We start from the raw sequence: 26,437 nt of genomic DNA, 5'->3' as shown, positions 1-26,437 counted from the left end.
GGGAGAGGCACGCTCCCCGTCGCTAAAACGAATGGCAACGAGGCGTTAATGGATCGGCGCATTTGTCGCGGCGACGGTTTTATTGCGCCGAGATGAGGGCGGGCCGCCCACTCAGCGTCACACGAGTCGGCGTGCCGTTACGGCTGTGGGAGGCGGTCGGGTGTCACGGGTCGCGCCGGCGTCGGGGGCCGGGCGGGCCGCCGTAACGGAGAGGAGGCGCGGCAGGGCTCGTCCATTGACTGCGGGGGTTCCGCGGCGATGGCCCTCGCTCGTGCGTCAGGAGTAGGCAGGTGCGCCGTACGATCGTGGAGGCTGCGAGTGCCGCAGTGTCATATGACTTCCAGCAAGGGCTGGATGCTGACGCTGCTTGACCAGCGGCTGCGCGCGACTGGCTCGCGTGTGCTTCGCCAATGACTGTATTACCACTAACAGAGCGACAAAAATAGCTGTGTTATGGTCATGCAAGGTGGGGAGTCGGCTGGCTTCGCGGCAGGCGCCGTTTCCCCGTCACTCCCCCCGCAATAGCGTGGACGGGGCGGGGACCGGCGTCGGCGCGGCCGGCCGCGCGGGTCCCACGCCTCGTCTGTTGCGCCGCGCGCCTCTGACACGGCTGGCCGTCATCACCGGCTGCCGTTTGGCGGGCCGGGGGCAGGGGGCCGCGGCCCCGGGGCCGGCAGGGTCCCGTTACCGACGGCCGCTCCCTCGGGGCTCCTCCCCGGCCGACGCGCACCTGCTGACGAGTTTGTGTCTGAGGAGGGTGGCGGGTGACGACGGACGCCTCGCTACGCTGATGACGCGCGGTGAGTGGGGGGGGGGGGGGGGGGGGGGGGGGAGCGGATCACATGACGCACGGGATCTGGAACTCTCGAGCCTCCCCGCACGGCCCGTGACCGACCAGTACGACAAGCCGAGACACAGTGTTTGCAGACGACAAGGCAGGGGTATAGTTAACTATATGCTGGGATTCGGCTCACGTGCACGGATTAAGGCGAACTCGCAGAGGGCGTAAGGGTAAACGTCGGCTACTAAAATGTGTCTCCAGCTCAAGCAATTTTAGAAACTTCCATTACAACGGTCAGAACGATTCCTCGTTTTGCCGCAATGCGCTTCAACGTGCGTGTCTTCTACTCACGCGCCTCAAAGCGTGTGCTGCCACACGTCTGCTCCGCTCACCGTGTACGTGATGCAGCCGCTGTCTGTGGGCGCGGGCCTGCGCTGATGGAGGCCCCGATTTCAGCTGGGCCCGACTCGACATCCAGCAGGCCAGAGCGGTGGCCGCCGTCTCTGCGCTTGTCGGAGGCGCCGCGCCTGGCGCCGGGGCCGGCCGGCCAGCGCCGCACGCCGCCGGCCTCCCCGCCGCCGCCACCGCCGACGGCGGCCGGCCGGCTGGCGCTGTACCCGTTCTGCGCGCCGCCGCTGCCGCCTTACCTGCAGCTGGGGCTTCGGCCCGGCGAGCCGCTCCGCTCGTGTCAGGGGTGTCCCGAGCTCTGGCCGCTGACCTGTCACCAGATGATGCACCCCGGCACAGGTACGGCTACCCGTATTGGGATACGGGCCGGGGTCCCAGCCGATATGTCACCGGACTGTGCACCCCAGCACAGATACTGTCCCCGGACAGGGACACGGAGTGGGGTTCCAGCCGATATGTCACCGGACGGTGCACTCCGGCGCAGGTACTGTCCCCGGACAGGGGCACGGAGCGGGGTCCCAGCCGATATGTCACCGGACGGTGCACCCCGGCGCAGGTACTGTCCCCGGACAGGGACACGGAGCGGGGTCCCAGCCGATATGTCACCGGACGGTGCACCCCGGCGCAGGTACTGTCCCCGGACAGGGACACGGAGCGGGGTCCCAGCCGATATGTCACCGGACGGTGCACCCCGGCACGGACACGGGCCGCGGGGACTGATATACAGTACACAGTCGGCTGTCGCCAGCTGCCGGCTGCTCCCCGGCGCATGCATGGATCGCCGAGACTAGGGCAGCGCGCCACTTGCACTACCACCAACCGATCTCTCACCAGCTGCCTCACTGCAGCCACTGGCCGATCACTGAGATCCGGCAGACACAGTGACTGGTGCGATCGGCAGCGCTGGAAGACTTTTATAGCGGTTGGTCGTCAGAGCTGAATCTTAGATCCTGAAGCTCCTGAACAAATTTTTGCATCTCGAATTGCCGTGTCCAGTGGTATCTCTGATGAGCTTTTCCATTTCGTGGGTGTTGAAATTTTTTGTTCCTGCCCGTCAAAATCGGACGTTTGTTTGGATCGTGTTGCGTTTAGCATTATACCGCACTCAGGGTGAGGTTTAGCTTAGCAGATACCTCAATACTATTTACGATGACTTTTTTGTTTGTATTTCTACTTTTACTATTTGCCATTTCCTTTGACTGTCTAGATCATTATTTTCTGGGCCATAAACACAAGCAATATGCTTCCGGCATATGCACCAAACTGATGCTCGACATTACACACACAAACATCAATATCTACTCGATTTATTTATTTATTGTCCTAGTCGGGCTCAATATTTGGGTGCTGGAACAAACATTCACTGGGGAGACCTCTCCTGAACATTACCCGAACACGTAGAGAGATCCTACTGACTCGAGTGGAAGAAGACGCCTGGGCTGTGGAAGGCCGACACGCACAAATTGGTTCCCCGAAATTCATTGGTGACGTCGCACCCAGGCACACCCAATATTCCCGGAAGTTGGGGCGAAGAGAGACGCTAACACATCAGGTGCAAATGATTGTCTGTCAGGATCTGTTGTGCAATTTGGTGACGGAAATCTGGTGTATAGCTACGTGCGTATGGCGTCCGACTACCTTCCTGACCTGGCGGACAGGACTCCGCTGAAACAGTGAAGGCACTGGTAGCAATTTGCCATTTTGCGTCAATTAACAATGAAAAGTAAGATCCGTCAGTTCATTTCCACCAAAGGCATTGCTTCGCTTGTCTGCCATGATACCCTAAAAGCTGTTTGTAAGTCGGCTGGGGAAATAGGTCAATACATGTGTGTACTGGCGTGCATTTATCAAGCATGTCTTGGATCGTTTTAGCTTTTATTATTAGCAACGTTTTAACATATCAGCTCAGCGTGCCGTCAAGTTCCCTACGTCCGTTGTTTATACCGGAGTTATCGGAACTTCCTGTCGGAAGATTCTGGGAACTTTGGTTCACATGTGACGCACATGTTTTCCGCACGTTCGTGAAGTCAGCCGGGTCCTGTCATTGATCCCTTGGGTCAAAATGCAACGCAATTGATGCCCTGTAACGCAACACGCGAGCCACACACACATATCATCACATGTCGGCTCTCGGCGCGCACCAACAACTAATGAACGTCCGCACCAACATGATTCACACAACTGTATGTGACCCTCATGACGTCACGTGCCGCATGATGATTCGCAGTGGACAGACACGGAGACGCTGGGGATCGGTCTATGCTCCTCCCGAAAAGTTCACGATCATTACAAATATAGCGCTTGCCACGCCCAAACCGTTCTCGCTGCTGGTGGCGCGTGACCGGCCGCAGCGACCGGTGACGCCCCGTGCTGGCGCGCGGTGACCGGCGTGGACGACGCTGCGGACAGAGGCGCGGCTCGCGGCGTCGCTGGTGGCCGGTCGGCGGCTGGGCGCGCGCCGCAAGCGCACCTGGACCCGCGCCGTCTTCACCAACCTGCAGCGCAAGGGCCTCGAGAAGCGGTTCACCATGCAGCGCTACATCACTAAGCCGGAGCGGAGGAAACTGGCCGAGACGCTAGGCCTCACCGACTCGCAGGTGCGTGCAGGGGCCCTGCCGGCGGCGCCCACTCACAGACGGGCTGCGGCTGGAGCTGGCGCTGTGGCCGTGGGGCTGGATACGCGTGACTGACTGATTGCGTGCTGGTAAAGGGGTGTCCTTGTGGTGCACTCTGGATAAAGACCAGGTAATGCTCCTGTTTGGCTACTTCCTTTCTGAGCTTCAATCCCTGTTGCATGCCTCTGACTGTTTTCATTTTGCTATTCCCATTGCATGCCTGCCACGCCTTTCCTAATGCTATTTTGGAGCCTTCGAACTTGTCTAAATAACGTGACACTGCCGACTTGCATAACACTGTGCTTTCTGTTGGCATCTTGACATTCTGGGTTTCCTGTTTCGCTTGCCTCTGGCACCATCATCTGCGTGCAGGCATATCAACAAACAGCCGTGAAATGGCCACGGCCCCGTGTGTTTTCGGAAAACGATCTAGAGTCTCATTTATCTCGCGATGTTTGCAGCTGACGTGGAGAAGAGGCACTGCGATTAGCTGTGTTACGGCGGGTCACAGAGACCAATCAATCCGTAGGCCTGCACGTCGGACATTAGACACCCATAACTGCAGCCGAGAGTAGCGTTGCCCGGGCTGGCCGAGAGTAGCGCTGCCCGGGCTGGTGTGCGGGTGACCAGCGCGGCTACTGCGGCGGCGGTGGGGGCCGGGCCTGGCGCTGGGTGCCGTCTGGTCCCGATGACCGATGACGCCATAACTCAGGCGTCCCGCGGCGCTCCGTCACAGCCAATTAGCGACCGGCGTCATCCCACGGGGCGCCTCTGCCGGCGCGCGCCTCTTTCCTTTCCCCAGTGGCGTGGCCAGGCGCCGGACAAGCGGGGTAAGGTAATCCCACCAGCTCTATGTTGAAGAGTTGTGAGCTCGGAAGGCTCTTTCATTGGGGGGGGGGGGGGGGGCATCATGACGCTCACAGCTTGATAACCAGGACAGGCTTTTGACCCCAGGCGTTGGCAGCGGCTCTGGCTGGCCCCGGGCTGCCTGTGACTATTGCATTCATGGCACCAGCGCTGCGCATTCCAGCGCTCGCCATGTTCATGATAAACATTTGCAGCTCCGTCCCTTCTCAGGAGCTAAGCGCGTCCAGCTGCTCGCACATGATGTTCACTACGGCGGCGTTCGGTCTTCTAGGGCTGCGACCAGGCTTGGGAACTTGGGCAAGCTTTCGTGGGCTTGAGATTAGCTTCGAATGACCCGTTTGTCTTCAGCTCCGTGTTAGTTAGGTTCACCTCCTGGTGTTATGCATGACCAGCCAGAAGAAGATGCTGCCACCCCGCGGAATGGTTGCAGAGGCAGCGAAGGCGGAATCTCCGTGGAGATTAACTTGCCTCTTTGCATCGCCATTGGGTTAATGCTAAAATGGTACATGTTACACGGAGTTGAAAGGCGCAGCTATCCCCTTCCCTCACGCCTTTCTCAAGGTCTGATAGGCCGAGGTACCCCTCAATCCAGCTACGTAGGAAACTACACCTCTGGTTACAGATAATCTTTCGAAACCGCAAGAGAGAGAGAGAGAGAGAGAGAGAGAGTAGAGAGAGAGAGGAGAGAGATAGAGAGAGATAGAAGAGAGCGAAGAGATAGAGAGCAGATGAAGTGGCCAGAGTCGAGGCCGAGCGATAGAGCTCCTCATGATCGAGATAGAGCTCTAGATGAGAGTAGCATAGCTACTCTCGCGTGATATGATATCGAGGAGCACCGAGGATCCTCGCTGCGCTCACTACAGGAGGCCTCTACTATTAGAGCGACGGGTTATGTTCAAACCAGAGCCCACCATGGTTGAGAGAGAGAGGTTGTCACAATTTACGTGTCCTCTCTTGTTCCGTAGCCCACGGTTGCGAGCAAATTTGTCGTCATCGTTGATAGCATCGTGGCCTGGCTTCAGTGACCTTCCTGTAGTGGTGTCATGACGTTACCATTGCACCAGACCACATGCATACATCATGACGTCACTGCTGCAGCCTGGCCCCGTTATGAAGTCACCGATGTGCCGTGCCCTAGTATGACGTCACGATCGTGCTGTGACGTCGTGAGGTGCACCTGCCGTTGTGTTCCAGGTGAAGGTGTGGTTCCAGAACCGGCGGATGAAGTGGCGGAACGCGCGCCGACCGGCCGACACCCAGGAGGAGCCGCCGGTGGCAGACTCCACCCAGCAGTCGGCAGACGACGAGGCCGCCCAGCCAATCAACGTCGAGGACTAAACAGCTGACGGCCGAGCAGTCGGCGTCGGCGAAGTGCCAGCCGCTGACTCGAGGGGACGGGGGCGAGGGCCCGTCATTTGCTGACATGATACGAGCCGTTGCGATCGGAGGTCGAACGCGGTTGTGGAAATGTGCCGTAAAAAGCCGAGACTGTTGTCAGCTGCCTTACCAACGTGGATTAAACTTCAACCGCTTTGTATCGACGAACTTGGCTAGACCGTCACCGGAATGTTCCTTGAAAGATATGCCTTCAGGAATGTTTCTGAAATGGTCAGGCCACCTGCACCTTCCGCTGTCGCACGGCCATGGTCTGGCTTGCCTATGACGTGGAGCGAAACGGCTTCAGGAGCAGCTGCCATGTTTGCATCAGCTGTGTCAGGTGACGCTCCGGAAAAGAGAGCTTTTTATTGTAACGTCGCAGATGGGACCGAGTCCGTTACATTTCGCTGGGTGTATGCGCCCGGCAGCTGGGCAACTGGTGAAATGGCAGCTTTTGCTAACGGCCATCAGATGTGGCAGGTTTGTTACCACATGATGCGATACTGACACGTGTTTCATGCTAGTCATGTTTCGATGCGCATTGTTCAACTGTTCGGCATGTCTGCTCGACATGTATTGTAGCGCAAGCTAGCTGAATGTGCAATATACTTTGCACTGCAGTGCGCAATTCATGCTCGAAACAAGAATCTGGAAGATATAAGGTGAAAGAGGGTGCAATTCAGAACATCTAGCTTCGCAGGCTTCTGAAGCAAAGTACAGCTAAGACATCGGGTTATATGACGTAAATGTACGCCATGAGTGCACGTCAAAAACAGCACCCTCGTGCGCCATGTGCGCACGTCAAAAACAGCACCCGCCTGCGCCATGGGCGCACGTCAAAAACAGCACCCGCGTGCGCCATGTGCGCACGTCAAAAACAGCACCCGCGCTGTCGATTTTTGCAAAAGCGTTATAGATTGAAAAGACCCAAAATTTTCCCGTGTTTTGCACCCAGACCACCAGCACAACTCGGATACGAATGGAGCGATGCAAATTGTAATGGCTAGGCTAGGTGACAGGACGCACTGGGAGCGCATCGCAACGCTCCAAGCTAAAGCCCAAATAGGGAAAATCATTTTCTTCCGAGAGGCGGATTAGCTGTTTCCGAGGTGCGCCCACCGTTGCCTTAAGTTCTTCCACCGCTCGAAACACGTGGCTGGGAGGCACGGAATATCGGAATTATCCTTCCGTAATAGTCTTCACTGACGTCCGTCACGCAGTCTGCAATAGGTAAGTATTTAAGCCAGCTCAAAATGGTGTCTGCCAAAGCTGACAGGCGAATCCTGCCCAGGTGATCATGTCTGTATACCGCCACCCTCAAAACTTGGACAGGCAGGTTTCCTGTCTCGCGCCCGAGGCGTCCTAATCACACATCTCTGTAAAAACGTATCACGTCAAAATCTGACTCATTGGCAAGGACGTACTATCCTTTCAGTTTGAGGGAACTCGACCCCTTGCAGTCTTGGGCACCGCCTCCTCCCCAAACTTTGAGAAGAAAGTGGACCAATACCGGGGAGAAATCCGTTTGGGGGCATATTTAGAGGTACTTTCCCAATTTTCATCACTCAGTCCCCGTCACACCGACTTATTTTGTGAATATCTGTCCGGCTCCTGGAGACACGCAATGCTTTCTGCTCTGCTTGTGACTGTTCTGATGTGGTGGTAACTGCTCTGTTCTGAGTTTATAACTGCTCAAATCGCATTACACAGCGTCAAAAGAATCAGGATTATGACCAATCATACCACCATCCATAGCTTCACATATCAGTCTAGCTTATGGTGCTAGGGTCGTGTCATGATCTTAGTTTCATTTGCAATCCGGGGGCAAGGGTGCAGCCGGAGGCTTGACAAAGGGGGCACAGGGTTGACAAAGAGCCCCCTGACAGTGAAAGGGCCCTCCCCCCCAAAATCGCCGGATATGACGCATTCGTTATTGAGAACATTTATGTTATATATATATATATATATATATATATATATATATATATATATACATATAAATACGCACACACACATATATACATATACAAATATATACACACAACTTACGCATTTTTTATCTTCCATAGCTGGAATATAGGCCAAACGCTACTGCGAGATCAATTCTGCCGTAAGTTCGTAGTAACTAAATTGAGAAAATCACACGTTGAATGACAACATAGAATAAATCGCCAGCCTTTCAACCAATTGCTCATCATTTCATAACGGTCCAGTGTACCCTTTTTAAATCGATAGAGCTCAGAAACTGTCAGAGTTTTTTATCTGAGTTGTACAGAAATAGCAAGGATTCTGCGAACGTAGATTGATGGCCCAAATGGGTCAACAATTTGCATTAACGTGGCCAGGCCACACGGGTGTCGATTTGCGTTCTTTTGTGAGGCCCCTGACCCCTCCGACGTTGAGTTGGGTCCCCCAATGTTGGCCCGTCCCCCCAAGTTTTTGGCTGAAATGCTACAAAAAAGTGGGCAAAATATGATCATAACTCAAAGACTACCTCCTTTGATCTTTCTGCAAAGTGGCGTCTCGTACCACTCTCATAACAAAAAGTCACTGCTGTTCTCACCACAAGATGAAAATCGTGACAGCTGAGCGGATAAACGGTGCAATAAACTTCACATATCTACCGTCGTAAGGCACTCAATGGTTTGTGAGGTTAAAGGGAAAAGGTCTGGAATATGCGGATGACCTAAGTCCTTCATGGATAACCGCGTCCCCGTCCCTGTCCCCGTCCCCGTCCCCCACTACCAAAATGCATGCCACCTGCGATGACCACCATAGAAGAGCGCCATCGCCGCCCTGAAGGTGGCCTCTAAAGGGACGCCTTCACGAGCCGATCAGCAGAGACGCGTGCGTCCAGCGCTCTCTCCGGATCCAACCCTGCATGACTTCTATACTGTTTAATTGAAAGTGTGTTATAAATGTTACGGAGATTCAAACATATATTGCGTTTGATCAAAATAAAGTGGGCTAGATCCGGTGCGAAAAAATGGGGCGGGGTAGGTTGTGGGGCCTTCGATTCCGCCTCCCAATAGTTTGTAAAAAATGACGCTGATGCCAGGTCATGTCTGTCTTGATATTTTCAACATTCATTCGGAGCTGATAAGTGGTTCAATTTATGCAACGTAGTTTTTGAGCATGCGCGTTTGCATATCTTGAAATAAAAACTTGACGCAAGGCGTTGCAGTCTCCTGATTTACGTGTTGTGGTAGGTGACAAGAACTGAGACCTTTGCGAGCGAATTGGTGACAAAATTTTTAACTGAAAACAAATTTTAACAGACCAGAACATAGTACGACAGACCATCCCAGCTAGATGAAACTCAAACTTGGTGTTAGCCTGTACTCGCTAACGCCCGCAGCGTGGGCATGTGCAGAGCACATGTCAAAACGTTAGCGTTTCGCTATATGAGCAAGTTGAGCCATAATATGCTGTCAAACATAGTAGCTTTAATCAGGATAATTCTCAGCAGGTGACATACATACAATGCAACTTATTCTTTGTCAGTGCTGACGTCACAGATCAGAAGTGACGCAGTGCCTTTCCAATGCCGCTCAGATGAGTGCTTTTCACAGATTTTTCAGCCAAGATTCACTTTGCATACTAAACAGCATGAAATGCCAAACAGCTAGGCTTATTGCTAGCCGCAAGAATTGCAGCTGGCCGCAGTATCTTGCAACGAATGTGTGCGATCAGTTTGCCACGCAGCGTTTGAAAGCGTCGTACCATTTGAAACAGATGGGCGCGAATGCTCGCCACGCGTTAAGCGGTGGGTTCAGTGCGAGGCTGTGGGCTGCTGTTGGTTGTGTTCATGTGGTGAGGAGCTGACTGCCTAGAAGCACGTAGCTGATCGCCAGTTTCTTAATACGCGCCCGGGTGACCGGCTGGATGCCCTTGGCTCTGGTGGGCGGGGGGGGTCAACTTTACCCCCTGAGATCTCAGGAACTAAGAGAGTTAGATGCACCAAATTCACAGGGTGTGTTAACCTTTACCTGCTCCCACTTAGGTCAGAAAGTTTGGGGTTTCCAGGTTAGGCCCTTCGGGTCAAATTAGGTCAAACAAGGTCGAATTCTTGGTCGGTCTCCAAAGGACCCCTAGAACCTAGAAAACTGTTCCAAGCAAAAGAGCACAGATTTATTTAAGTTCAGTGACCTTACTTGACCTTTTGAATGTCATGGTGACCAAAATCATACAAAACTTCTTTAAGTTTTACATTTGAATAAGCGACAAAGATTACGCTAGACAGTACGTTGCTGAAAACAAAACGTTGACCCGGGTCATTTTAGGTCAGTGACTTATTCTGACCTTTAAGCAGTTTATGGAAGGTGTTAAAGGGGGTCTGTGTTGTCAATAAATTTGAAATGGGGACCAGAAACTACCCTATACAACAATCCCTCGAGTAATAAAGCAATTTGGTTTTGACCCTGGTCTGACCTTCATACCTGACACTAGGTCGATGCAATTTGTTTGTTCAATTGTTGTGTTGCCTCAGAAAGTATCTCAGAGATGTCTGGCTTTGTCTAACGCTTCGTTGTTGGACCAGATTAAGAGATTCTCTAGAAATTACCTTCACTGAAACCATGGCCTGAATTTTACCTGCCATAGGTCAGTGACCTTTCAAGGTACATCTAATTTTGTTGCTGCCAGACGATCCGCTATTCAATTGTATACACATGTGCAGAATTTGGCGCGGCCACACCCTGCCGTTCAGAAACCATTCCGGAAAAACCTTCGGCGGGCGTCAATGTGACCCCCCACCCTAGCATGTGTTAAGGTAATAGCTTTAAATCGCCCTGATGATCAAGAAGGATTGTAGTTTGTGAATGCCTACGCTGTAGCTGCAGAGGTGAACGGAGAACGTTGGAGTGACACATGTCAAAGAATCATCTGAGGTTTCCTGCTATTGAGAGGAACAGCGGTTTTGAGGCAAGAAGCCGAGAATCGCTGGTGTAGACCTCTCGCATTGTCCGTTGCACCTCAGAGTTAGCGTACTGATCGGTGGACACGCATGCGATAAAACGTTTTTAATTCTCATCATATCGCATAGATGAAGGTGTTGGAACTTTTAAAAGTGTTGTTTGCATCTGTTGATACCAGCATTTCATGGGTTTTGCTCTAGATAGTTGGGATCACGTTAGGAACGGGTAGTTCTGCACCGGTAACGATTATGCTAAGATAGTGAACGTCACCAACGCTTCCAGCTGATTGTGCGATGACATCACAGCACCAAAAGTGATATTGTCTCTAGTTCTGTAGAACCACTTTATCGGTAAATGTAGGGCTATAAGGATGCAGTTTTTCCAAATACGTTGAGGTGAGAGAGTGGGGCGGAGGAGGAAGCAGAAGGAAAAATGATTGAGCCTTCCTCCGAACTGCACTTAAATCAGTTTTCCGCCCAGATTTGACGCGATTTCTTTTCACATTGGGAGCAAGGGTGTAGTATCTTTAAAATTAGTTTTTGGGGCTAAGCCCCATAGTTATGAAAGCTGAACCATAATGGATCAAAATGCTAACTAAAAATAGGAGTCCTCACCACTAGCTAGAAGGCACAATCACCCCTCCCCTCAACTGAAAAGGAAGCTAAACGCCTCTAGGCTGGTTATGTTAACTATGCCGTTATCTGACGATTTTATTAGTTTAGTCTTAACCATCATTCAGTGTTTGATGGCCAGTTTAAAAAAAAAAAATTATCCCGAATGGTTTGTATGGGTGATTTCGGATTCAGAGTACCTGCTAAGCATAGCTTGTTGCGTGTACCCCGAACCCACCACCCAAGCGTGTCGTCCAGTTCAACAGCTAATTTTGCCTCCGCCCTTTCGCCGGACAGGAATGCGGAGGGTTTTACGTGCCGCACAATGCTGCTACACGGCCGCCTCTGGTCTGGGTTGAGCCTCGTTGGCCAGTTGCCAGCTGGCCTTTCCGTTTCAGTCGGGTCAAACAATGCGCCCACTCTGGGACTCGTACCCAGTGCCGCTGGATTACGAGTCCAGCATCTTTCCCCAAGACCACGGAGGCGGCCAGTTCTATCAAAATCAAATCAATCAATCAATCAATCAATCAATCAATAGCATGATAGCAGCAGTGCCAGTTAATGATACTTTAGTGCAAATAAACTCCCGAAACAATAAAGTTTGGTGGCTATGCCTTATTTCGTTTCATTTGTCTTTCCTTTGTGGTTTATTGCAATTAGAGTTGTATTGCAATGGTGCTGGAGGAGGTGACTCTAGGTGACAATCTAGACTCAAATTTCAAATTTCGTCGGTTACAGAAGACACCTTTTCACCCATGCCGCACAGAGTCGGTTTCCCAAACGCGCAGTGATTAACGCCGGCGCGTGAAGTACAACACTATCGGCACCCGGCGCGCAGGTTCAAAAGTTTTGATAGCATTTGTCTCGCTAGTCGATTCTGCAAAGTAATGAAGACTCTCATGGAAACATGAGACGGTCTTGGATGTTTTGGGCCTATTTCGACCCACTCCGTTAAGCATTAATGAGGCCACTTATTTCTTGCTTGTAAACGGGTCCCCCTTGCGTACAACACTACCGGGCATATTTTTCTCCCCTGTGAAGAGCTGAAGAGCCATTCTGCCCCACCGCGATATGCTTTCCGGCCGTCATTTTGGCGACACAGGGCGGCGTCCCCTAGCCGATCCGGAGGCCTTTAGAGGGATGCATCATATCGCATTGGTCCGCGTCTAACGCGGGAGGCCTTTGACCCGCGCAGTTGACGCCGGATCGACGCGTGAACTGTAATCAACGAAACAACATCCCTGCTCGCTGCCGGTGGTCAAACAATTGGCACATAGACTCCAGTTGGGCTTAACGGGCTCAAACTGGAAAAGGGTTGAAGGGCCCACCATTCGGTAGTGGGGGTCCTAACACAGGACTCTTCTGTTACCCCAATGTGAGCACCCATCATAAGTTTTTGTTTCCTTCAATTGTCAGAGGGTCCCGATCAACGCAGATGATCCTCTACAGAGGGGCCCGATCAACGCAGATAATCCTCTACAGAGGGGCCCGATCAACACAGAAGATCCTCTACAGAGGGGCCCGATCAACGCAGATAATCCTCTACAGAGGGGCCCGACCAACGCAGATAATCCTCTACAGAGGGGCCCGACCAACGCAGATAATCCTCTACAGAGGGGCCCGACCAACGCAGAAGATCCTCTACAGAGGGTCCCGATCAACGCAGATAATCCTCTACAGAGGGTCCCGATCAACGCAGATAATCCTCTACAGAGGGTCCCGATCAACGCAGGTAATCCTCTACAGATGGGCCCGATCAACGCAGATAATCCTCTACAGAGGGGCCCGATCAACGCAGATAATCCTCTACAGAGGGGCCCGATCAGCGCAGATAATCCTCTACAGAGGGGCCCGATCAACACAGAAGATCCTCTACAGAGGGGCCCGATCAACGCAGATAATCCTCTACAGAGGGTCCCGATCAACGCAGATAATCCTCTACAGAGGGGCCCGACCAACGCAGATAATCCTCTACAGAGGGGCCCGACCAACGCAGAAGATCCTCTACAGAGGGTCCCGATCAACGCAGATAATCCTCTACAGAGGGTCCCGATCAACGCAGATAATCCTCTACAGAGGGTCCCGATCAACGCAGATAATCCTTACAGAGGGTCCCGATCAACACAGAAGATCGTCTACCGTTTGGGTTCCCGTCACCGTCCATGTCAAACGAATCTTCACTCTGGACGACTCGAAACCCTTCGTTGGCACAGAATGCCTTGTTAGGCACTGTGGACCCCTGAACGATAAAGGGGGCCCGACCGATGTAAATCGCGGGCCTGGCTTTGTCCCTGTATGAGAAATGGGCCCCAGAGCTCAGACCAACACGGAACCGACTGTTCGCTGTTCGTGATCTTTGGCCGAAATGGAGGAACGCTCTGTCTCAGGGGTCTCGGCGCCAGAGATTCTCTCACCGACATTTGAGATCACGGCCAAGGTCGAATGGACCAATGGCTTCAACGTTTTCGGCTACAACCCCGAGCACTTAAGTATTCGCGTCATGCGATGTCACTCAAGTCATTACAATTTCGAATTCATGGAGAACTTACTGCTTGCGCATTTAACGATTCGCTTCAAGGTAAGCAAATTAACAAATGTAGCTGGTCTGGCTTCGTCGTACGTAAGTCAGCGATGACTAGTCACTCGAGTTGCGTTATCGTACCTGTCTTCGTTGGCATTCATTAGCTAAACTTAACACGTTTTGCTAATATCCTCCGAAGTACATAGCTCAGAACGGTAGGACCCACCAGTTTCTGGAAAAAATAGATGCGTGTCATTTACATGTATACCAACTATGTCTAGCCCTCGACGATACGCGGGGAAAGTTTCCTTATTAATAGACAAAAATCTGAAAATAAAATGGTCGGAATCCAGGGACCTTTTTGTGAGGTTGGGGGAAACACCAAGCTCGGGGAGCACAATAGAGAAGCGTGGTCCCTCTCTTGGCGAAATCCTAGATCCGCCTCTGTTTAGCTGTCACTTTAATGTGTTAATGCTATGACATTTGATGCATTATGCCCTGTGAGCACAATAAATTGTACTCAAGGACAGCATCGTGCAAAGCTCTGCAGTCATTTTGCACCGGCTGATGTGGATGAGTGATACGCCCATCTCTAAAATGAGGCAGATATCCATTTTTGTCGCAGGAATAATATTTATCGTGCATTCCTTGCTTGCTATTCCTACTGGCTTTCGCTGGCTCACTGGCTTGTGAATCGTCGCTCATCTGGTCGCTATAGATTAATGCACAGAGCTCGTGTGCCTGCCATGGGGGGGAGGGGGCAGGAGCCCATCTGGCACCTACTGCGTGTCGTTCCCTCCCCCGCCCCTGGTGGCGGTGGTGACGTATGTGCCACATATTGTAATATACGCCTTTCCCCTGGCTTCTGCCTTGCCCTTGACTACCACCTTGTCCTTTTGGCACTGCCGCCCCACGATCCCCACGGCAAGCGTACAGCCGAGAATATGACCTTTGTAACTAGCTGGATCTGAGGCCTAAGATTACTCACATCCTGCTTTTAACATCTTGCTGTTTGACTCCTCCTTAGATGCAGTTGCTGTGGACACATCAGTGCTGTGACTTGACCTGTCCCGAGCTGTCGGGGACAACAACCGGCAGCCGAGGCCAGTGGTCTGGCCGGAAGCCGCTTTTCCGTGGGGTCGGAAGATATGACGGTGGCGGAGTTGCAGGGAATAGGGGCGGCCGTTCTGCTGCAGGCGGTATCATACACACTCTTCTTCAACCACTGGGCCCGGTCGAACGCCACCTGACACACGTCTTCCTGCAATAACTGCAACTGCAACTCTTCTATAAAATATGCCATTCTGCTGTGGGGCGCGCTGTTCTGCTGTGCTGTGTTCCGACGACACGACATTATGTTGTGACGCGTCTTCGGCGTATGTAGACGGAGACGCGTCGTTTTGCTGCGGAATGAGCAAATCTGCTGAGATGCATCGTCCTGTCGTTATGATGCAGATGCGCCATTCTGTTGGGCTACGCTATGGCTACATAAGTTTATGTTGTTGCGCTAATCTGGGTGTTTTGTTTTTGTCTCTGGTGATTTTCGATGGAGATGCAAAAATATATTGCATTGTCACATATTACAGGTTTATCAATACGATGACTGAAAAATGACTGAAACCTCGAGAGCGCTCAGAGCCCATCCAGGCGTCTGCTTGGTCTGGGAATGTTCTTTTTTGCAAGGGCATCGGCATCAGTGTAGGTTATCTCGCTTGAAAATGTTCCATTGTCTCCATATTCCAATGGGCAGGTCACAGAGATAATCAAGCATCATCAGGCGAGACAATTTGCGTTGACGCTGAGAACCTCGCCAAGAAAGGAACGACACAAGACAATAAGACCCCCTCTCAAGTTCTCGTGAAGTGTGGCTCTCTGCGGAGGCAAGATCGATCCCTCGATAGGCAAGCCTGTCGAGAGATCAATCCTTATGACAGGCTTTGAGAACTCTCGATAGGTTTGCCTGTTTTTCAGTGTGTTGGATGGGATGGGTTTCAGTGTTTGGTGGGATGGGTTCATCAGCGTTGCTTACTGCTCAGCATCATTTGTTGCTGAGTGCTGACCCATGGATTGTATCTGCGCGAAAACTGCGCCGATCTTCGCTGCTCAAATTAGTGAAGCATGGCCTCGAGTTCTTATAGCTTTACGGAACTGAGAACGTGTATTCAGTACGAATGGAATAATTGTTCGGGATATCGTCCGCGTCTTCTGTGTTGCCATGCATACAGGGTTTCGGCGGGTGTATGTGGTCTTTGGCCGTCATGAGGTGCTATTGAGTGTTGAGAATTGCTCGATGGTGTTCGTATGCTTCACAACAGAATGTTTTCCTAGAACCGCTGGCGTTCTAAACGAGGTCTTCTCAGAAGCTTTTCGGAAACTTTTCCCAGCTTGCACCTAAGAAACTGCGCGCTGTTTACGCGCGAAGAAATATGCATGTCACAGCAATGATATGGCAAGCTCTGTCCTGGAACACGTACGCTTACTAGCGGCGTAACACACACACACACACACACACACACACACACACACACACACACACACACACACACACACACACCACACACACACACAATGCATAACCATGCATACAACACGTTCAGTACGTAGAACATAAGACAACCAATGCGGTGGAATTACTACACTGCACAATCATTGTGAACATGCACCACCGGGAAGCCTCCACAACGCACACATCAAGCCGGCCACGGGCATTCCGCGGCGAGGCAATACCCCACCACCGTGCATTCACCACGAACACTACCCACCGCACCATCAGTGGGCCAGCCCCCACGCAGCACCGGAAACAGAAAACCAGCGGCGGACGCGGCCGGCCGCCGCGACCGGACGCGGCTCAGCGGTCATTAGTGATGAGGTCGCGGCGGTTGGACGCGGCTTGCCGGCCGGCGGTCATGAAGTCACGTCGCTCCAGGCTGTCTGCGAGGTGGGTGTAGCTGCTGTGTGTCACGCAGCGGCCTTATCTCGGAAGCCTGATGACATGGCGCGATGCGTTGGCGGCGGTGATGAGCTCTGTATTTGTGACAGCGAAGTAGAGCGGTTACTTGCTGGCATGGAAGGGAAAAGAAAAAGGTCGTGTTGGCGCTTTTCCCGCCGTGGAACCATGAGAAAAACATAATTCGTTGTCCTGAAGAGGGTTAATTTCTGGGCTTGTGATTGCACCATTCGGAACTTCGCAGAGCAAATGTCACTGTTGTGGTGACGACAAATGTTTTACTTTAAAAACAGCTCTTCACGTTGAACAGCCATTCCAATCCCCAAACAGGTACGATAGATTCCCGAGTCTAACAGCAAGGCAAGACCTATGTGCCAGACTATGGGTCAGATGGATCACAGCTCAGAACATCTTTACACAGAATATTCACCGTAGTAGGTACGTGATTTTGAACTGCCGTCCCCAGGATACATTACGCCGAAAGATCTTTATGTGGATTCGCACAGGCATGATTTTCTGAAAGATTATTGTGGCTGCCCAAACGCACACAGTTTTTCAGTCTTATCCCCAGCTTCTTGGCCTAGTTGCTCCCAATTTTACGTAGTCAATCGAAGTATTTCAAGTGTTCGTAGCTTGGTGGCTTCCCTGCCTATGAAGGCCAGTGACCACTGTATGAATTGCACGCGGGATAATGATGGGTGGAGCAGACCTGTCTGGCACATTTTGGTACTTCGTTATTTAGTTAACTTTTTGTTTTTCGTATTTCAGCCAAAGGATCCAAAAATCACACTGTGATAGCCGAAAAACTTTGCAATCGGTGTACTTTTTTAGTTTGGTTGTTTTTTGTTTGTTTGAAACCTTTTTTGAAATATTTGTATTGGCCTTGAACGCTGCATGGCTAATGGAGTGGTAATATTTGAATGACGTTATTGTGCCGTCATGGATGCCTGTAGGGTCTTGAAATAGTCTACTCGAAATAGTTTACGCAACTGTGCGGGCGTGCGGCTAAAAAACTAGAGACATTTGAGTCTTAAGAAGGGCGGGGATGTGAACTGCACCGAATGATCTTTAAGATGGCTATTTCAGTTCAAAACCCTATGTAATGTGCAGCACTCCCTTGAATCTCATGGAAAACTGCGCAAGAACACCACAAGAAAGGATCAAAACACGAGCACGAAAACGAAATTTGGTTCAGCAAACACCTCCAGTACCGCCACGAACACCCCTCGGAAGACTGGAGACGAAGCTGGAATCTTTGAGCGGCCAGTTTAGTAGCACCTCAGCGTCATACAAACGTTCCACGTCGCAATCAAACAATGCCATTTTGAGGAGCATGTTTACTAAAAGGTAACTTTTGTTTCCTAAAGCGGTCTTTTACACGAAAAACTATAATAACACCCACATGTGAGCTTATTTCTCTATTTCTGATGCTCGCCTCAATGTCGTCAAAAATAGAATATCCCCCTAAAAAACAACGTGCACTGACATAGTTCTATCACTCGATTTTTAGTCTCACTAAAAACATCAAAATATCGAATCTCACTGGACAACAAATTCTTCAAAGCAAATGTTGTGAAATGCTGACAGCTATTACCTGTTAACAGCTATGACGAATTAGATGAAAACGCCAGAGGCGGATTTACGGGGTCTACTGTTTGCAGCTCGAGATCAATGGATTCACAGATTCATTTCAAATGCCAAGTTAACAACGTCTGTGGTATCTATAAAATCATTGTTAATATTTATATTTAGATTGCAGATATTAGGGCCTCTGGGCATTATTGTTATTATAGCCGGTGTTTATCTGCCTAAAAACACCTTTACGACAGACCCCTGAACACGAAAACACCTCCAAATTCAAGAATGGCCCCCACCTGTTAGTTCTTATTAAATGGCGTGTCCCGCCGCTGACCACTGGGAGCAATCCAGGTCCTAGACAAAAACGATCGCGCGAAGGCACCAGTCTAAACGCACGACAATTTTCAACAGCACTTGCTAGATGCCAGGTTCCTGGCCTATTCTCAGTACTCATGCTTGCACATTGATAATTGTTCTTTTAAGTGGCACCCTGGAATGAAGCTTAGGATCACAAGTTCTCTTGCAGTAACACAAGTACATAATGAGCCAAGTAAGCCATAACATGCTTAGAATAATGAATTCCATATTAGGGACGCAGCTGGTATATTTTATTATGAAAGTATTCTGGGATACAATTTAATGATCTTTTTGTAATGCTGGACAGAATTAAGAAAAACTTGTGGCGCATTGGCTGCCAAGTCAGGAAACATTTAAGCTTTATAAAAATAAATAGTGAATTCAGGTGTGTCCCACAACAGAATAACTACTCCCTTGTAATGGTTGCAGCTTCCAAAAATATGAATAGCTGTTTATTTCTGCTCCCGTCTTCTTATCAATGCGAACCGTAGGCGCGCCAGGTTTACGGAGTGGAGCTTGTCCGGGGCAAATGAGTGTTGTTTTGCCCTGAGGCACGTGTTGTGGGACCGTTGTATATTGGGCATGGTGGTGCACCAAACGTTTAACGCTCAGTGATTCATTGCGACTGCAGGACATTATATTTCCCATGTCCATACTGGTGAGCAACACTGAATAAGAAAGTAAAACCTCCGCTGGCGGGCTACCGCTAGCGTGACGTCACTGGTGCCGCAACTTGAATATGTGGCGGCCGCTAGCCGCCGGACGAGATGCCAAGGAGCAGCCGGACACATCGGAATTCCGTAAATATGATGAAACATACGTTACCAGGGTGTCCAGTGGGATCATATGATCGCTTATTATATATATATATATATATATATATATATATATATATATATATATAGATAGATAGATAGATAGATAGACAGAAAGATAGATAGATAGATTTACCTAGAATGTTACGGCGAACGTCGTGATGTGCTTTGCAAAATTATGGGGCAAACCATTAAGATGCAAAAATGTAACCACGACGCTTATTCGCAATAAGGTGCGAGGAACATCGGGCCGATGTCTTCGCAGCGATAACGAGCAAACTGTAAGTGGCGAGTGTATGTGACCAAAACGTCAATTGTGTGGAAAAGGCAACCCTGTGCAGCAAGCGATGACAATGCATTTCGATTTTACTCGGCCTGGCGCCCCGTAGCCGTGCCGCCAGCTGATGGTGAGAGTGAGTGGTGAGTGTGGCGAGTCTGTTGCCTGCTGAATTTAGTCTTTGTTGCGCTAAATGCGCCAGATGCGCGCCAGCTGCACCTCGCTGGGTCCGAACGTGCTTACATTCCGGCGTGCTTGATCTGTACCTGCCTATATTCCGGCGTGCTCGGTCCATACCTGTCTACACTCCGACGTGTTTGGTCTGTACCTGTCGAGATTACATTCCGACGTGTTCAGTCTGTACCTGTCTACACTCCGACGTGTTTGGTCTGTACCTGCCTACATTCCGGCGTGCTCGTTCTGTATCTACCTACCTTCCATCGTGCTCGGTCTGTCCCTGCCCAGATTACGGCTTTTTCCGTCTGTATCTGTCTGCGAGGCTGACCGTGCTCGGTTCGTACCTGTGTACGGGCCCGACAGTTCGCGTTCCTTATCTGTCAGTTACAGGACAAGAAGTCAAAAACAAGTCAAGGGACAAAAAGTCAGATGGCAAGACGTCAGATGGCAAAAAATCAAACGGGATAAAGTCAAATGCAGAGAGGCTAAAAGCCAAAAAGTCAAAAGGACAGCAAGTCAAATGGCAAAAAGCCAAAATGATAGAAATTTGATACCAAAAGTGAAATAGACGAAAGCCAATAGCAATAAAAGTCGAAACATAGAAGTCAAAAGGCACAAAACCAAACGGCAAATAGCCAAGTAGGTAAAAATAAACAACGACAGAAGTCAAAAGCCAAATGCCAATTAACAAAAAATCAAGATGACTGGGCGTAAAATCGACAACGGAAGAACAGGCTATAAAAGTCACTTCTCTGGGTTTCACAGGGCTCCAAAACACACCGTGGGCCTCTGGTTAGGCTTTCGTGGGGGAGGGATAGGGGGGGGGGGGGGCTAGCGCTGGAAGAGCCCGCCCTGCTCAGCCAGTTGGAATAAGTCAACTTTCGGCTCTGGAACTTCGCGAAAGGAGCATAGGCCGGGTCCCACGGTTTGCATAAGAATGTCTCTCTCGCCTGATAGAGGTGCGGGAGCGTAGTTTTCAAAATTGTTGGGGTCTGAGCAATGAAAAATGACCCAATTTACCCCAAAATATGTCTTTAGGTTTCTCCCCAGATTTGTCTCACCTTCCTCCCAAAATTTTGAGGACTGAGGCCCAAGTGGGAGGGGGGATGCCGAAGCCTCTTCCTTAACTGAATAGGAAACCATACCGCTGGGTAAACGTCTTACCTCACTATAATTTTCCGCGATGCGATGTCTTACAGCATCGGAATGGAAAACTACACCCCTGGTAAAGGGTCTTAATCCACAACAATTTTTCGCCGTGCGATGTCTTTGAGCTGGTCTGCACTAGATCTGTGATGTCTTTAAGCCGGTCTGCTTTAGATCCCTTCAACCACGGAAGACCTTGGCCATAACAGAACAGTCCTCTCCGCCGAGTGGTGCCACGAATTTTGAGCTGTGGAAGAGATTTTCAGGTGGTTTCGGGCGCTCTAAACAAAGTGGAGTCTTCTCACATAGGATCCTGCTGGGCGAGGCTATCTAATGGGTATTTTGAGCTTTGGTGGGAAGAAGATAAGGGAACTCGTGCAATAACTTTATCACCCTTCTATTTTACAACCCCTCAGAATGGTAACATACTTTTTTAATTTGGAAAAAAGCGTATGTCACATTTCTCAATCATTTTGGGCTTTGGGGAGGCTCAGGTAACCGCATTTGCTGGATTACTGAGACCAATGAATGAAGTAAAAAAGAAAATCCTACATCAGGTGGCTTCTAAAATTTGTAAACGGACGTTGTTGTTTGTTAGCAGCCAATTTTGTGACTGAACAGGTTAAAGTCACAAAAAGCAACAGTTGCTCTAAAAGTGTTCGGCTGATTTTACCAAGAGTCCGATGAACTGATAAAGCTTTAACAATTGTATGAACAGGTATTAAGATGGAATGAGCCATGCTGTTTTCCATGGACAATGCAAGTAGCCATATTTAGCTTAGAAACCTCAGTCAAATGTACGACTTGATGCAGCAAGGGTCAGAAACACGAATTTGGATCTACTAGCTCAAATATGGGTGGTGGCTGCTCCCTTGCTCCCTCCCTGTTGCGCCGTCACTTGCTACACCCAGAACAAAAGGGTCCCTGCAGGCGTGCAAGAGGTCATGCTGACATAAAGGAGGTCGAGCCTGAACGTAAATGAGGCGCACAGGCCTCGTGGCTGTGCAACGTCCAGGCAGTTCCATGGATTTGAGCTGGAAATGCTCCCCGCGGTGGACAAATATGTTTTAGCTTACCTGGTTCAGGGCTCCCAGGCACTTCTTTCATTTGGGCTTGGATTTTCCTAGACTCGTCTTTACCCTTTCTACATACAAGTGGAGAAGACGACAAGGAAAATGGGACACAAGTGGAAAGGCTATCATTTATCAATTTAAGACTTTACACCTGTGAGATCTTACATTTTATTCTTATCTTTTGACTTTTTACCTTTGACTTTTATCTTTTGACTTGCAAGCAGTTGACTTTTTGCTATCTAGCTCGCTGTCCTTTTGACTTTTTTCCATTTGACTTTTATCCATTTGACTTTGGTTCCTTTTGACTTTTCGCCTTTTTGACTTTTTGCGTTTGACTTTATCCTTTTGGCTGTTGCCATTTACAATTTTGTCCCTTTGAGTTTTTGCCTTTCTGCCTTTTTGCATTTGGCTCTTATCCTGTTTGACTTTTTGCCATTTGACTTGGGCTCATTTGACTTTTTTCCTTTGAATTCTTGGCTTTTGATTCTTTGTCCGGTCACCCTCTCTGTCGTGAGTGTTAAGCCATGCATGTTGCGTCCTTCAGACGTTTTTTGTGCGTTGGTATGTTTAACGCCAAAGGGCAAGTGGGTGTGGTTAAAGATAACCAAGCCTGGATGCAAGACCCAATATGTACTTGTAATAACGGTGTTTTTAGCCGGAGTAAAGTTTACTAGACCTGATAAATCATCTTGGTGTTTCACACGCATGACAATGCGCTCAAATCATTACCTTTGATGTACCCCTGAGTATAATTCATTAGGCCACGACCCGTCAAAGGCCGCGATTTTTGGTACCGCATACTGTCATTTGCACGAAGTCTCATGGAAGCGCACGCGCTCGTGCGAACCTGGCTCATGTCTGACGGTGTTTTGGCGTCGGTCACCACTTGTTCAGTCTTCCGTGGCGACATGTGTGCTTCATAACAAAACGTGACATTTACTTGTTTCACATAGCTTCCAGTAACGCTGTGCTAAGATTGAGCCCGAAAAACGATCAGCGCTCAGCGCAGGATGCTAGCCGGTTCCCGCAAAAACTTAGGGGCAACTGAACCCCTTTTAAGTTGGGGTATAGCAATTTTGGTCACTCCTAGCCAGTCAACGCCCATGGGGCCGATGTTAAATTTGAAGGAAAGTTGGGGCTCATCTCTCCCTCCGCCTATGTCTGCAGCAGTTCTCGTGTGAGTGCTTTCAATTTCCATGCCATTCCTGCAACCGCTGGCCACATAAGCTTGCAATGCACATCATCATATTCGAAGTTAACACGCGCTCGGGTAGGGGTCAAATTTACCCCCAGAGGGTTTTTCCTGAATGGTTTCCGAACGGCGCGGCATAGCCGCGCCAAATTTTACATGACTCTAGACCATTAAATAGCGGATCGTTTGACATCGCAAATTTAGATGTACCGTGTAAGGTCGCTGACCTATGGCAGACCGAAGTCAGGCCACGGTTCCAGCGAAGGCAATTTCTAGGGAATCCTTAAATCCGATCCAACAACGGAGTGTTAGACGAAGCCACACATCTCTAAGAAGATTTATTAGGCAACACAACAGTTGAATGAGCAAATTACATAGAGCTACGGTCAGGTATGAAGGCCACACCAAGTTCAAAACCAACCTGTTTTATTGCTTTAGGGTTTGCTGTATGGGATAGTTCCTGGTGCTCATCTCGAGTTTATTGATAGCAGGAACCGCATTATGCATCTTCCATGGACTTCTTAGAGGTCGGAATAGGTCATTGGCCTGAAATGACCTAGGTCAACATTTTGTTTTAGAAACATACTGCCTAACGTAATTTTGTCGCATGGTCAAATGCAAAACTCAAGGCAATCTGGTGTGATTTGGGTCACCTTGGCCTTCAAAAGGTCAAAAAAGTTTACTGACCTTAGATGAGAATGTGACTTTTTGCTTAGAAACGGCTATCTACGTTCTGGGGGCACTTAGGGGACCAACCTTGAACTTGGCCTTGTTTGACATTTTTTGACCCGAAGGTTATAACCTAAGAACCTGAAACTTTGACCTAAGTGAGTTCACGTACAGGTCAACACATCCTGTAAATTTTGTGTCTCTAGCTTTCTTAGCTCCTGAGATCTCAGGGGGTCAAATTGACCCCCCACCCTAGCGAAGGGTATCTAGCCGGCCATCCAGGCGCGTGTTAAAACCGCGCAAGGTGTTGATGTCACTGGTGCCGAGAATTCAATGCGGGGCAGCCGCTAGCCGCGGGTGTGACGATGCGCGACAGCCGGGACATCGGCAATCTTCAAAAATATAGTGAGGAAACTGTTAGCGAGAGGTACATATGACTAACGAGCCAATCGCGTGTAAGTTAATGGAACCTGACTCGAAGCTAAAGCCCATGCACAACATCCTGCAGTGGGCCGCAGGTGACTTTTACTGCGGCACGTGTGAAAATTCTGCTGCGGGCGAAAATCTGCTGCAAAGCTACCAAAGAAAAAGAAGTTTTCCCCACGCTCCGATGGCCTACTGCTGTAAACGTACACACAGGATTGGGACACAAAACAAATGCGTATGTCGAGCACGGAAGTGACACGGGTAGTGCACTTGGGCCCTGAAGACACTTGAGCCGAACGGAACGGGGCTGGAACAAGTCAGGGCTTCATAAAATTAACAACGTGAGCTGGTTTTCAACAACACCTCCGGCTCTCGGGGCATACGCCACCTCCAGGGGAGGGGGATGGCACTCAAACAAGGGCGTGGTAACCGGGGATGGGATGGGATAGGGGCGGGGGGAGTGAGGGCAACTCCCCTCACGCAATGTTCCTTAAAAGCCATCCCTGCTCCGAAACTGTAAAAGCTAGGGACGCGTTTTTGGTGTCAAAACACGCACAATAAATGCCCCATAGGCTTCTGAAAATTCGGACGCGATTCCACAATATTCCGGAGAGGTATCCTCAAGAAACCTCATAGGGTTACGTCAACCTCCCCTTACCAGGGCAAGGGGTAGTTGCGAACAAACATTTGGATACGCTCCGGTCTCGCTCGACACTTTCAGAGACATCCTTGCGCCTATGTTCTTGTCACAGCTCAGGACAATTGGGAACCAAACCAGAAATCCACACTTCATCGGACTTCGCACACGGAATTCGCTCGCCGTACCTAGCATTGTTGCAATCTTTTGACTAACTCGTGCAATCTTGAAAGACAACTCTATGTAGGCTGTGCGTATACAGCGACGTTTGTTGATGTGTACAAGTGTTCCGGTGCGTAAGTTAGGCATTCAGGTAAGAAAACTTTTGTAATCTGGCAGCTTTACGACACACTTTTCCCAGGCATGGAATTTTCACGCGCGCTGGAATGAATACGGCCGTAGATGAGACGAGCGACTACCGCAGACCCTCACCACGGACTTTTTCGATTCTGCTGTCATACGTCAAGAGGTTATCATACTTTACCGCGTGATCGCAGCTAGCCACAGCAGAAATCTAATTTGTGGGCTGCAGCCATCATGTCCATCATCTTCACCGATGCATTGTGAATTGTTCGATATCTATGGCTTACTGTTTGAATCGAGTCGACGGGCTTCATGATGCACGATCAAAACAAAGATGCAACATTGATAAAAAACACAAATAACGTAAAACGAACGCAGAAAAAGCAAGGACCCTTCTCTGTGTCACATTGGTGAAAGTCTTGACATGAACACAGCGCGACTCCGGGAAGCCGCACCCTGACAGACGGTTCCAGGACGAGGCCGCGCAGTGAGACACGCCCCACGCACTAATCTCACAGTCTTTCACACACCCTTTCCGGCTGTCTAAGCTGGAGAGCGGGCAGCCACAGAGCGGCGGCCACCACCGGCCTCGTGACGCCCTGACTAACAGCGGTGCGAAGGGCGGACAGCGACCGGACCGCCACCGAGGCACCGGGTCATTCAGGCCCTGAAGACGCCGATGTGGTCACGGCGTGTGACAAGGTCACTCATGCCGCGCCAGCCCAGCGACTCCAAGACCGACGG

At 50.2% G+C, this 26,437-nt stretch overlaps 1 protein-coding gene across 1 annotated transcript; it reads left to right on the top strand.

The window, feature by feature from the left end:
* Nucleotides 1-1,469: 1,469 nt before the first annotated feature.
* Nucleotides 1,470-6,669, top strand: LOC119093882 (H2.0-like homeobox protein). The gene is made up of 3 exons (XM_037216896.1): nucleotides 1,470-1,528; nucleotides 3,599-3,786; nucleotides 5,866-6,669. Exons 1-3 carry the CDS (start codon nucleotides 1,510-1,512, stop codon nucleotides 6,007-6,009), a joined length of 351 nt encoding a protein of 116 aa, XP_037072791.1. The 5' UTR covers nucleotides 1,470-1,509; the 3' UTR covers nucleotides 6,010-6,669.
* Nucleotides 6,670-26,437: the final 19,768 nt, after the last annotated feature.

Source organism: Pollicipes pollicipes, unplaced genomic scaffold (assembly GCF_011947565.3).
Source record: "Pollicipes pollicipes isolate AB1234 unplaced genomic scaffold, Ppol_2.1 Scaffold_4002;HRSCAF=4701_pilon_pilon_pilon, whole genome shotgun sequence".
Taxonomy (NCBI): Eukaryota; Metazoa; Arthropoda; class Thecostraca; order Pollicipedomorpha; family Pollicipedidae; genus Pollicipes; species Pollicipes pollicipes.
This window is presented reverse-complemented; position numbering and strand designations above follow the sequence as displayed.